General features: G+C 37.3%; 1 protein-coding gene and 1 long non-coding RNA gene across 2 annotated transcripts in view; both read right to left on the reverse strand.

Moving 5' to 3' along the window:
* Positions 1 to 3,711: 3,711 nt before the first annotated feature.
* LOC131188272 (uncharacterized) lies at positions 3,712 to 5,846 on the reverse strand. Its single transcript, XR_009152752.1, has 4 exons — positions 5,691 to 5,846; positions 5,343 to 5,384; positions 4,689 to 4,768; positions 3,712 to 4,307 (listed from the first exon to the last, which is right to left on the reverse strand). It is a non-coding gene; the product is annotated as an uncharacterized LOC131188272 (long non-coding RNA).
* A 919-nt stretch (positions 5,847 to 6,765) lies between these two features.
* LOC131188105 (mucin-16-like) overlaps positions 6,766 to 12,641 on the reverse strand; it is a 38,655-nt gene continuing 32,779 nt past the window's right edge. Inside the window, exons 35-37 of the mRNA XM_058163112.1 lie at positions 9,241 to 9,395; positions 8,299 to 8,435; positions 6,766 to 6,930 (exon numbers count right to left, since the gene is read on the reverse strand). Coding sequence (XP_058019095.1) covers positions 6,766 to 6,930; positions 8,299 to 8,435; positions 9,241 to 9,395 — 457 coding nt within the window. The remainder of the gene's footprint in view (positions 6,931 to 8,298; positions 8,436 to 9,240; positions 9,396 to 12,641) is intronic.

Below are 12,641 nucleotides of genomic sequence, written 5' to 3' on the forward strand. Positions count from 1 at the left end.
AATGAGAAGGAAGGACTCACTGGAGAAGAGCCTAATGCTGGGGAAGATTGAGGGCAAAAGAAGAAGGGGATGACAGAGAACGAGGTGGTTGGATGGAGTCACTGAAGCAGTAGGCATGAGCTTAAATGGACCCCAGAGGATGTTAGAGGACAGGATGGCCTGGAGGAATGTTGTCCATGGGGTCGCGATGAGTCGGACATAACTTCGCAACTAACAACAACAAGAAGATTAGAGCAAATGGCCTTGATGGTTCCTCCTCTATGGGTATGACTAATCAACTTTTACTCTGGATTTCATATATGCTTGAGCACATCTGAATGGTATAACAGAATAACAGAGTTGGAAGGGACCTTGGAGGTCTTCTAGTCCAACTCCCTGATAGAAGCATGCTTTATGTTACTAAGAGTCATGGTGGTACATTGGTTAGAATGCAATATTGCAGGCTAACTCTGCCCATAGCCAGGAGTTTGACCCTGACCGTCCCAAGGTTGACTCAGACTTCCATCCTTCTGAGGTCAGTAAAATGAGGACACAGATTGTTGGGGGCAATATGCTGACATGTAAACCAGTCTAGGAGGGCTGTAAAGCACTGTGGAGCAGTATATAGCAGTAGCACTTCGATTTATATATACCTCTTCACAGTGCTTTTACAGCCCTCTCTAAGTGGTTTACCAAGTCAGCATAATTGCCCCCAACAATCTGGGTCCTCATTTTATTGACCTCGGAAGGATGGAAGGCTGAGTCAACCTTGAGCCTGGTGAGATTCAAACTGCCAAATTGCAGGCAGCCGACAGAAGAAGCCTGCAGTACTGTATTCTAACCACTGTGCCACCAACACATATAAGTCTAAGTGCTAGTGCTATTGTTACTTTCAGTCAGACATTAACATAATAATTATTAAAATAGATTTTTATCCCACTGTTCTATGTGTATTATTCAAGCTGGTAATAATAAGCTCCTATTTCCCCCCACAAAACCACTGTATGAGGTGGGCCCAGCTGGCTCATATGCCTAAGAAAGTGCTAGATAACCACAGAAGCCCTGGTTTTGTCAAATGTTTAACCCAGTCAGCCATTCATCCCATCAAATCTGTACACTGATAGTGCTAACAACATCCTCTGGTTATAGTGATCATATGTCCTTTGTTATAAAGGACAATCCTGTTTCAGATAGCCATCCTTTAGATTTATTTAATTATTTATTTTCTTGGTTTTGCTCTCAAATTTTTCTTTGTAAAGCAAAATTAGAAACAAAAAATCATTTTTCCCCTTAATCCCTATGAACCTCTTTCAGATTTACAACCCCCCCCCACACTTTCAGGTTTGTCCTTTATTTTGTTTCAAGAAAATACGGTCAGTATAACTAAAGGTAGTCCTCAACATATGACTACAATTGAGGCCAAAATTTCTGCAGCTAAGTGAGTTTTGCCCCATGTGATGACATTTCTTCCACGGTTGCTAAGCGAATCACTGCTGGTGTTAAGTTAGCAAAATGGTTGTTTTACGAACTTAATAACTGCAAAGTTAGTGGGGAATCTGGCTTCCCTACTGACTTTGCTTGTCAGAAGGTCACAAGAGGTGATCACTTGATCCCAGGATACTGCAACTGTCATAAATACATGCCAGTTGCCAAGCGTTTGAATTTTGTTCACGTGACTGTGGGGATGCCGCAAAGGTGTGAAAAACAATTATATGTCGCTTATTTCAGTGCCATTGTAACTTTTGAGTTACTAAACAAACTGTTGTAAGTTGAGGACTTACATAAAGGACTGATATAAAGTAGGCCCCAAGTGGGCTGTTTTGTGAGAGTGTGTCGCCACCTTCTTTCTCCAGGAAGCTCCACAGGTAGAAATGAGGCGTAGGGAGGGAGGCAGCCAGCCCTTTACATCACAAGCCAGCTTTTTGCGCTCAAAAAAGGAGTCACGTGATCCAAGACAGCCAGTAGAAATAGAGAAGGGGATTCTGTCAGGTTTTGGCGGGAAGACTTTGGTGAGAGACTTGGCTGGAATCCTGAAAGGTGAAGGGGGCATTTACCTCAGACAAGGTTAGAAAACTGAGGAGTTAGAATTTTTTAGTTAGAATTGCCCTAAAGGGTTGTTTTTCATGTTCTTTCAAACTGACAATTATGCCTGTAGAAACTTATTTTAATATCTTTTATAAAGTTTGTGTATGTATGTATATATGTATGTATGTACGTTTTATTTATTTATTATTTATTTATTTATGTTTTCTTTGGTATCAATCGTGGAGTTGACTGATGGCCTTCTATCACCCTCCTCAAGTTGGCTGAGCTACAGACATCCAACATTTTTAGCTTCCCCTCCTGTATTTAGCTAAGGATGAGACTTTTGGTGGGAAGACTTTGGTGAGAGACTTGGCTGGAATCCTGAAAAGTGAAGGGGGCATTTACCTCAGACAAGGGTAGAAAACTGAAGAGTTAGAATTTTTAGTTAGAACGCCATTAAGGGTTGTTTTTCATGTTCTTTGAATTGTTGTTGTTTTTCTTTTATGTTCTGTCAATTATGTAGAAACTTATTTTATTTTAATATCTTTTACAAAATTTTTATTTATATATATAAAGTCAAATCACACTTGCAACTAAAGTTCAATAAAGTAAGGATGAGGACAGGAACCTCGACATTCACTTTTTTCACATACCCACGAAGTTTTCATGGTATTATTTCTTGAGAATGCAAAATAGGGGAATCCAGCCTTTATCTTTGCGTGCTATATGACTCAGCTGTTGTGTTCCAAATATTTAAAATGGAAATGGGATTTTATGCATGCATATTTTGCAGTTTTATAGATATACAGACTCATGAAGGGAATTTTATATCTGTACTGAAGCATATATCATATGGACAGATTTTTTCCCCCTATTGCATCTGGTCTGCTAAACTGAAATCTATCTAAATTAATAAGTAAATCTATTATTTACTTGTATATAAAAGACAAAAAACAGATCTTTTGGTGAAAAAGTGAATGATCCCTATGTAAAGAAATACAATAAGTTGGACTTTTAAACAGATTTAACATATTCACTACTAGCTGCTAATGCAAAATCGTGAAGTAAACTTTAATTGTTTATAATTGGCTAGTACTGTGAATGAATGAGAGGCAAAAAAACACTGTAATTGTAACGCCACTCATCTAAGGTATTTTGCTGCTAGAAAAAAAACTGAAAAGAGAAAGATTTCAAGAAGATACTGGACTGTCATCTGTCAAAAATGGTGTAGGGTCTGCTTGGACTGGGTGGGGTGGGAGGTTGGACTAGATGACCTGCAAGGTCCCTTCCAACTCTGTTAATCTGTATCTATTATTTTTCAAGATAAGTTTGGTGTAAATACTTTATTATTGTGGGATGGTGGTGACTAAATTTTAGCTATATATTATATAACCGCAAAATTAATGCAGAAAGAATGCCACTTCTGACTAAAGCTGATTTCTTTATACTTATATTTTTCTTGTACACAGTATTCTAAGGCTTGAATTCATACTCATATATGCTATGATTGTCTTTAAAAAAAGTTACCATATTTTAGATTCTTGGTAGAATTTTAGGTTTTGCTTTGTTTTTCATTTTCTTGCTCATGTTTATTGATTTGTAAAAAATCAGGAACATTTGAAATATCTAAAAAAGGATTGAAACCTAAAATACATTATTTTGAAAACAGATATTACAGTGTAGTACAGTACAGTATGACATAATTGCAGCTCAAATAAAATAAAAATACTGTAAGTCTTCCATTTCAACAACTTAATTGTCTTTGAAAGACAAAAATTCTTGCTTCAAAAACAAACACAAGTAAAATGTTTACTGATTGAGCAAAAGAATACAGTATATATTTTCTTTTTACATTTTTTAATGTGCAATAGAGTTCATTGATGCTTTGCAGTCTCAAAAGAATGCAAACTGTTTAATACTGATCCTTGGTCCAGGCAGAATCTCTCTTTTTTTGGCACTTAAATAATATAATCTGTAGTTTTTTATAGATATTTAAAAAGACTCCAAGTTTCACAACACATAAAAAATAAAGATGACAGGGCACCCCATCAATCTATCAGTCTGGCAGTCTTCCACATAATATGCAGTATCTTTCTTCATCAAGAAATTCATTCCAGCTATAGTAAACATATTTTTGTTGCACAATATGTGCAAGATGGAAAGGGTCCTCTTGCAGGGAAGGAGTCAAATTTCCAAAATCGACATCACTATGATTTTTGTATGTCCATATGTGGGAAATGGAGGCCAAAAATGTTCCTTTGGATCTGGTACTGGCCTGCTCTCCTCTTCACCCACACAACAGTCTGATTAAAGACAGAAATAAATACATTTTATACAAGTGAAGTGCCTTCCTTCCTTTGTCCATTTTCTCTCTCATGATGGACTTCAATTCCATCATGGAATTGCCTCAATTCCATCTGACTTTGTCAGATGGAGAAACGAAGGAGAAGACCCCTTCCAGTGGCTCCATTAACTGCTTTTAGGGCCCTTCATTCCCAGAATTGCCTCGATTAACAGCATAGGAGGTCTCAAGGAAACTGTTTCATCACATTCCCATCCACTATGATTAAAAGTCTTCTGAGAAAACATACACACTCCTCAGTATTTATTGGAAGAGTGCTGAGGATTCCTTATATTAGAGACTCATCATTAGCCCTCTACTTAGAAGCATAGTTCATACATACCAAGACACATAGAAGAAAGAAAAAGATAGAACCCAGTAAAATGGAGAAGCATATGAGGATGATGGCCCAGTAAGGTAGCCCTGGAAATAAGAAATAATGCAAATGCATAAATTTAATGATAAAATTTATACCCTGCCCATTTCCACAAGCCACGTACGTGTGTATCAGTGGTGGAATTCAATTTTTTTTACTACCAATTCTGTGGGCATGGGTTGGTGGGTATGGGATGGCTTGGTGAGCGTAGATTGGTGGGCGCAGCATGCTTGGTGGATGTTGCAGGGGAAAGATACAATCAAATCTCCATTCCCACCCCACTCCAGGGGAAGGTTACTGCAAAATCCCCATTTCCTCCCGATCAGCTGGGACTCGGGAGGCAGAGAATAGATGGGAGTCAGTCAGAGGTGGTATTTATTGGTTCTCCAAACTACTCAACATTTCCACTACCGGTTCTCCAGAACTGGTCAGAACCTGCTGAATACCACCTCTGATGTGTATGTGTGCTTTGGGTAGACTATGCTGATTCTGTTTCAGTTTATAGCATCTTCTGTAGGGACTGATACAATAACAATTCTACATTTCTTCAGTTCAACGCAGAGGGAATGGGGGTACTGAAATCAGAAGCTAAAATATATTGTGATAAAACATCCTAATTACCTTGTTTGGATGGTTCTGTTGTTACCATGGCTGAAGGATAGGCTGGAAAAGAATGGAAAGGAAGGAAGGATTCCATTAAATATGAAAGGGGCAAAAGATAGGCAGAGTCCTGCAGGGATCAAATAAATCAGGATGACAACCATCACCATGCAACAGAAGCTTTGCCTCTCTTTTATATGTGATGCTTTTATTGCATGGCGATGGCTGCCATCTTGATTGGTTTTTTTTACACTCAGTCACCCATGGAAATCCCTGGCAGAGTCCACGATTCTCACCTCGACTCATCTCTCCTTTTCTAATTTATAGCATCTATCTCTGTCAAACATACCTGTGCTTCCCTCATCTTACCATTAATATTTATGCTGTTATTGTCCAGGCTGTATTTCCCCATTAGGGAGGCATTCTGAGTCAGGTTTTTAAATACATCATACACAAGGTATTTGTCAAAAGTCCTTGAGCCAAACTCCACTGCAAATGTGCAGAGAGAACTGACATCAGTTTGACTTTCATGGCTAGTAGGTCTGAAAAAGAGAAATGCGAGCCATGGTAAATATTAAAAAGTGAGGCTGAGAAGATAAACAGCTAAGTTTTTTATTTGTTAATATAAAAAGAAAGGATTCATTAGAGCAGGGGTGTCAAACTCAATTTCATTGAGGGCCGCATCAGAGTTGTGATTGACTTTGGAGGGACGGGGTGGATGTGGCCAGGGTGGGTGTGGCCAGCTTGATATTTTTATTTATTTTTTAATTTTATTTTATTTTGTCACAACAGTATATACAAACATCAACATAAACAATAATTCATCATGAGAGAAAAAGTATATATAAATAAAAGTATAAGTAAAAGTATGCATATAATACTATAATGCAGAGAACAATAGGACAGGAAAAGTAGGCACTTTTGTGCTCTTATGCACGCCCCTTATAGTCCTCTTAGGAACGGGGTGAGGTCAATAGTAGACAGTTTTTGGTTGAAGATTTTGTTATCACTCGTGTCAGGAGTGCCTGTCAGCGAAAACGGGCTCCTAAGCTCCATTTTCAGCTTCAATGGCCTCCTGCAACCCTCCAGCAAAAATGGAGCTTTGTTTTCACCGGCAGAGGTGCCACAGGCCAGTCCTTTGCTGTTTCCAGGGTGGCCCTGTGGCAGAGGTGAAATTTACTTATCTTCCATACCAGTTCAGAAGAACGTGCTCATGCAAAGCCTTCTGCACATGCGCAGAGGGTCAAAAACAGGTTACTTCCTGGTTAACACCAGGAAGTAACAATGGCCAGGTGGGCGGAGCCTTGCGCTGCCACTGCTACCAGTTCTGCTGAACTGGTCCAAACTGGTAGCATTTCACCCCTGCCCTGCAGGCCAGATCTAAGCACCCTGCGGACCAGATCTGGCCCTCGGGCCTTGAGTTTGACATCCCTGTATTAGAGTTTTAGAACAGTAGTGGCAGTAGCAAATACAAACAACAAATAGATTTGTCAATGTGGACTGGATACTCAATTAGCGTCGCATTCTGTTTAAAAACGCACCTCAAATTTTTTACAGAACAGCCCACAAAACTCTTGTTCAGATCACTGCGTTGATATACATGGTTGAGCTGTTTCAAGGAAAAAGAAGAGGATGGATTAATGGACTACCAGGAATGATAATGAGTTAAGAAAGAACCAAACCTATTCCTCTTGACACTTTTTCTTCAGGTTTGAAATAGAAAACTTCTTCCATATTTAATTCTACTTTAAAGAACATGCTGGCTAAATCTGCAACATTATCCTTCACTTAAGAGGTGTAAAATGCTGATAGTGTCCAAATGTGGGATGACAGATGTAAAAGAAATTCACTACAGATTCATATTATGTGTTATGGAGTTGCCTGGACCCATGAGACAAACCCCCCACCCCCCCACCCCCGCCTGTATTAAAAAGTGCAAATTTTCCACCTTGGAATTATTCACCTTTTGAAATTTTATAAAACAGAGTCTGATTAATAAAACTTTTAAGGGGCTCTGGATGGTGCACAATGTAATCAATAAAATTAAATATTAAAAACAGAGTAATTTAGGATTATTTTTATATATATATATATATATATATATATATATATATATATATATATATATATATATATATATATATATATATATATATATATATATATATATAAAACATTATAAAATTTCAAAAGGTGAAGAATTCCAAGATGGAAAATTAGCAATTGTTAATATACAATGGACATCATAACTGGCCTACTCATGTGAATTGTAAAATGGAGCAAAATTGGGGTGATCTGCTCATTCCTACGGTTTTCCTAAGGAGTTAGGCTGGCTGTTGGATATTGCATCTGTTGCTAATTGGGGGTTCTGCAGGGCATTATATTTTCTGGCTATGTTAAACTGCTCAAGATGCCTTTTAGGTAAAGGAGAAGATGACCCAAGTCTTACTCAATCCTTCGCTTCAGTATCTGACTTCCATTTATCAATGAAGAGAATTTGTCAAAGGGTCACTTTCCCTCTTCTAGCTCTGAAATGGAGGATGAATAGACCATTTCTTTTTGTAAATATTCTTGCATTTCTTTAAAAGCAGGGGGCACGTGGACTAACAGATAGGAACATTAATTTTTCTTTCCAAAGTCTTATTGTAATTACGATACTTCCACTTAAACATACTCTAATCTAAAGACTTTCCTTGGGAGCAGAAAGGAATACACTTGAAGATTTGGAGAGGAAAAAGATGATCAGGGGTGGGAAACATTGCTATTGATCAATCTTTTTTTAAGGGAAGGCACTTAAAAAAACCAGTCATGCTGCCTTCTATTGTGCTATAAGATTACATTAGCATTGTTCCAAAGGATAAAGAAAAAAAATCTCCAAACTGTAGAACTACTGCTGTTTCTTCTTGTAGGCAGAAAATCTATAAGCATTTTGGGACTTTAATATAAATAAAACCTATAAATGTTTTCAACCATTTACCTCATCCTTGATGCTCGCTTTCGTTTTCTGATAAACTTCTGACTTTGGATCCTTCATGTCCTTGTATGGCAAGTTGATAATGGTGAAATTTACAGTGAAGTTCTTCAACTTTAGCATGTGTGTGGGCTGATTGGTTACTGCTTCAGTATTTGTTTCAAGAATTTTCAATAGAAAAAAGAAGTGCACAAATATAACAAACATTTCTTTTCTTGTAAATTTAATAATCACTCAGTTATTATAAGCTTCTGAAAGACCCTAAGAGTGTTAAAAATCTGCAAGTCTGCCTGCCTGCCCGCTCCCCCATCTATCCCATCCCGTCCCATCCCATCCCATCCAGAGGTGGGTTTCAGCAAGTTCTGACCAGTTCTGGAGAACCGGTAGTGAAAATTTTGAGTAGTTTGGAGAACCGGTAGTAAAAATTCTGACTGGCTCCACCCTCACCTATTCTCTGCCTCTCAAGTCCCAGCTGATCGGGAGGAAATGGGGATTTTGCAGTAACCTTCCCCTGCCACGCCCACCAAGCCACGCCCACAGAACCGGTAGTAAAAGTTTTTGAAACCCACCACTGATCCCATCCCATCCCATCTCGTCTATATTTCTCCCTTTTTACAACTCTGTAACCCCTTAATTTGGCTAGAGTTGTAGTGACTGAATGGAGCTGAGCATTTACTGGCCAGATGCCCTTCCTGACACCAGGTGGAGTTTGCAGTAGATATTTTTTCTTTGTGTCCTAGGAGAGAAACATCTGCTGCTACCTAGGATTGACTTCTCAATCATCTGAGTGGCAGGTGAGTATCTTCACCACTAAGCCACCGCACCGCTGAGATCTATCTGTCTGTCTTTCTGACATCAGTAATAGGAAAGGAGGTATTATAGATTTCTTAAGGGTGTGAAGCCTACATTAATGACCATTACCATTTTAGTTCATGCCAAACTTTATACCTTCAATGGTGAAGCCCATAACTTGGAACCTGTTACCCAGCCACTGAGAGGTGGCATTCTGGGTCTCTTGTTGAAAGACATTTTTGACGGTGTCTTTGCTGATATTCCTTGCAGGATGGAAATAACACTTGCAATCAACTATGATGGAACCAATTCTAAAAAATATAGTGGGGATTCAGAAAGAGAGAGAAAAGAAACATGAGTTGACTTCAGACTAAAGCTAAGAAGCAAGTCTGATTAGCAGTGAAATGTTTTAATGCAAAAAAACATTTCAAATTATATTACTGCTAAATAAAGTCAGACATTTTCAGAGGCAACATTCAAAATCATCTTGAGTTTTGACTTCTTGATGACATGTCTAAGCTCAAAATGCATACAGAACAAAAAACTCCTACTATAGTATGCTGAAACTTTATAATCAAAGTATTTTGCTAATATATTCTTTGCCATAAATGGCTTTTTCAGTGGTGCAGAATTTAAAGCCAGCAGAACCACTGAGAGCTATATTTCCTATTATCTTAGGCAAAGGCTTCTCAACTATCCAGAAAGAAATATATTGCTCTTGGCATCTTTTACTGAAAAAAGCAAATTTGGGTAGGTCACTAAACAATAAATTCAAAAATAAGGCTTGATGTACAGTAGCTGAGGTTAAAACCCAACAGACTCAGTTAAAACCAGACAAACCACATGATGAGCTATTATGTAAATTTACCTACTAGGAGTGGGCCAAATTTACTTCTATGGAAATAATAATAATATATCTCCATAAAGTTTCTGAATTTCAGCACATTAAAAAATGAAGATTTCCTGGAAACATCTCCCATTCTGCATTAGATAAGCAAGATATTTTTTGCCTTATTTATAAAATAAGGTTGGGTTCACACAATTAAACTAGACTACAATAACAGCTTATTGGGCATTTTGTGATTCAATGTGCTGTAGCTATCAGACACTGACAATATGTTGTATGAACAGGCCAGCACATTAATCATAAGATAGTCCATTAGTTTAGGATTAATATATGTGCATGCAATATTTTTTTTATTAAGCTGGGTTTCTTGTGTTATCAGAACTCTACATAAATGAGGAACATGTCAACTAGTTGACCATCATGATCTGAGGTACTTCTATGCCTCTGATTATTAACCAATGCTGTAATACTCCAAGTGAACCATACTTCTATTTTTTAAAAATCATTTTTTCAATTTATATGGCCCCTCATCTCAAGTTCATGATTTTGTCTAGCTAACAATATTTAAAGCAGGGGAAAAAAAACACACACAGAAACATTGTCTTTTCCCTATTTTAAATATTGTTAGCTACACAAAATATATATAAGCCTCAACTGGGGGAAAAAACAAGCTTATTAATGATAAATGAACATAACCATAGCATGAGCTCAGCCACACCTCCTGACACCCCAGGTCCAGTTACAGAATCATGTCTGCTTTTGCTTTCACTCATATCCTTGCCCTTAATTTTTTCAATCAATATCAACTGGACTGGAAGATTTCAATTTCTTGAGAGAAATCTGGCCATTCTCATATTTGATTATATTGGAATACCTTTCCTAAGATATTTGTACTGTGTATACACGTACAATGACAATAAACACTATTATTATTATTATTATTATTATTATTATTATTATTATTATTATTATTATTATTATTATTATTTACTTTATTCATTAAAAATGAAACTCAAGTCAACTGAACATTCAAAAATACATCGCAAATAGCATTGACTGGTGCTAATGGTTGATACAGGTTGCTGCCAGCATCCTAGGTATCAACCAAGTACTATTTATCATTATTATTATTATTATTATTATTATTATTATTATTATTATTATTATTATTATTATTGTTGTTGTTGTTGTTGCCTCTTTTATTCATTAAACATGAAACTCAGTCAACTGGACATTTAAAAATGTGTTACAAATACCATTGACTGATGCTAATGGCTGACACAGGTTGCTGCCAGCATCCTAGGTATCAACCAAGAATCTTCTTAAAATATATTATTATTATTATTATTATTATTATTATTATTATTATTATTATTATTATTATTATTATTATTATTATTATATAATATAACAACAGAGTTGGAAGGGACCTTGGAGGCCTTCTAGTCCAACCCCCTGCCCAGGCAGGAAACCCTACACCATCTCAGTCAGATGGTTATCCAACATTTTCTTAAAAATTTCCAGGGTTGGAGCATTCACAACTTCTGCAGGCAAGTCGTTCCACTTATTAATTGTTCTGACTGTCAGGAAATTTCTCCTTAGTTCTAAGTTGCTTCTTTCTTTGATCAGTTTCCACCCATTGCTTCTTGTTCTACCCTCAGGTGCTTTGGAGAACAGCCTGACTCCCTCTTCTTTGTGGCAACCCCTGAGATATTGGAACATTGCAATCATGTCTTCCCTAGTCCTTCTTTTTATTAAACTAGACATACCCAGTTCCTGTCTATTATTATTATTATTATTTACTTTATTCATTAAATATGAAAGTTAGTCAACTGAGTTGTTGTTGTTGTTGTTGTTGTTATTATTATTATTATAGACAAAATGACAGTATACACAGCAAATGAGATAACTATGCTGGGTTTCGTATCACTAATCACTAGTCGAACATTTCACAAGCGTTTAAGACTGCATGATGTATCGGCAGATTATGCGAGCAGATCCCAGTAAGGTGGCCTTCTGCAGCTGACCAATGGTGATCTTGTCAGCGCCAATTGTTTTTAAGTGCTTGCCTAGGTCTTTAGGCACAGCTCCCAGTGTGCCGAGTACCACTGGAACCACCTTCACTGGTTTATGCCAGAGTCTCTGCAGTTCGATTCAGGACTTGAGAATTATTATTATTATTATTATTATTATTATTATTATTATTATTATTATTATTATTATTATTATTATTGTTATTATTATTATTCATAGTAGTAGTAGTAGTAGTAGTAGTAGTATACCTAGCTCAGCAGCAGCAAGGCTTAGCAACTTGTTTTAATGCCAAGAGCGGCATATTCCAGGACTAATCTGTCAGTGAAAGAAGATCCACATGGTAGGCCTAGTAAGGAATGCGGCCAGTGCCTAAAATGGCCATTCTGTTTCTGATACATAGTTTGTTATTCTTTCTGACTCCCACCACCCCCTTTTTTAAAAAAAATCTCTTTGAGGCACTTTTCTTCTCTCTCTCTCCCAAGCTGCAGTTTAGAAAGAGCTCCTGATGAACTTGCACAGAGTTTTTGTAATTAGGCCCAGCTATCCAGTGCTAACTAATGGGTAAGGGGATGGAAAGCAAATGGCCTGTGTGCAGGAAAGAGGTAAGGAATGAAATTCTCCTTTATTTTCAGTAGCTGTAAATTGTATCATAGTTGAGAAATCTGAAGAAATGTAA

The sequence above is a fragment of the Ahaetulla prasina genome, chromosome 1 (assembly GCF_028640845.1).
Source record: "Ahaetulla prasina isolate Xishuangbanna chromosome 1, ASM2864084v1, whole genome shotgun sequence".
Classification (NCBI taxonomy): Eukaryota; Metazoa; Chordata; class Lepidosauria; order Squamata; family Colubridae; genus Ahaetulla; species Ahaetulla prasina.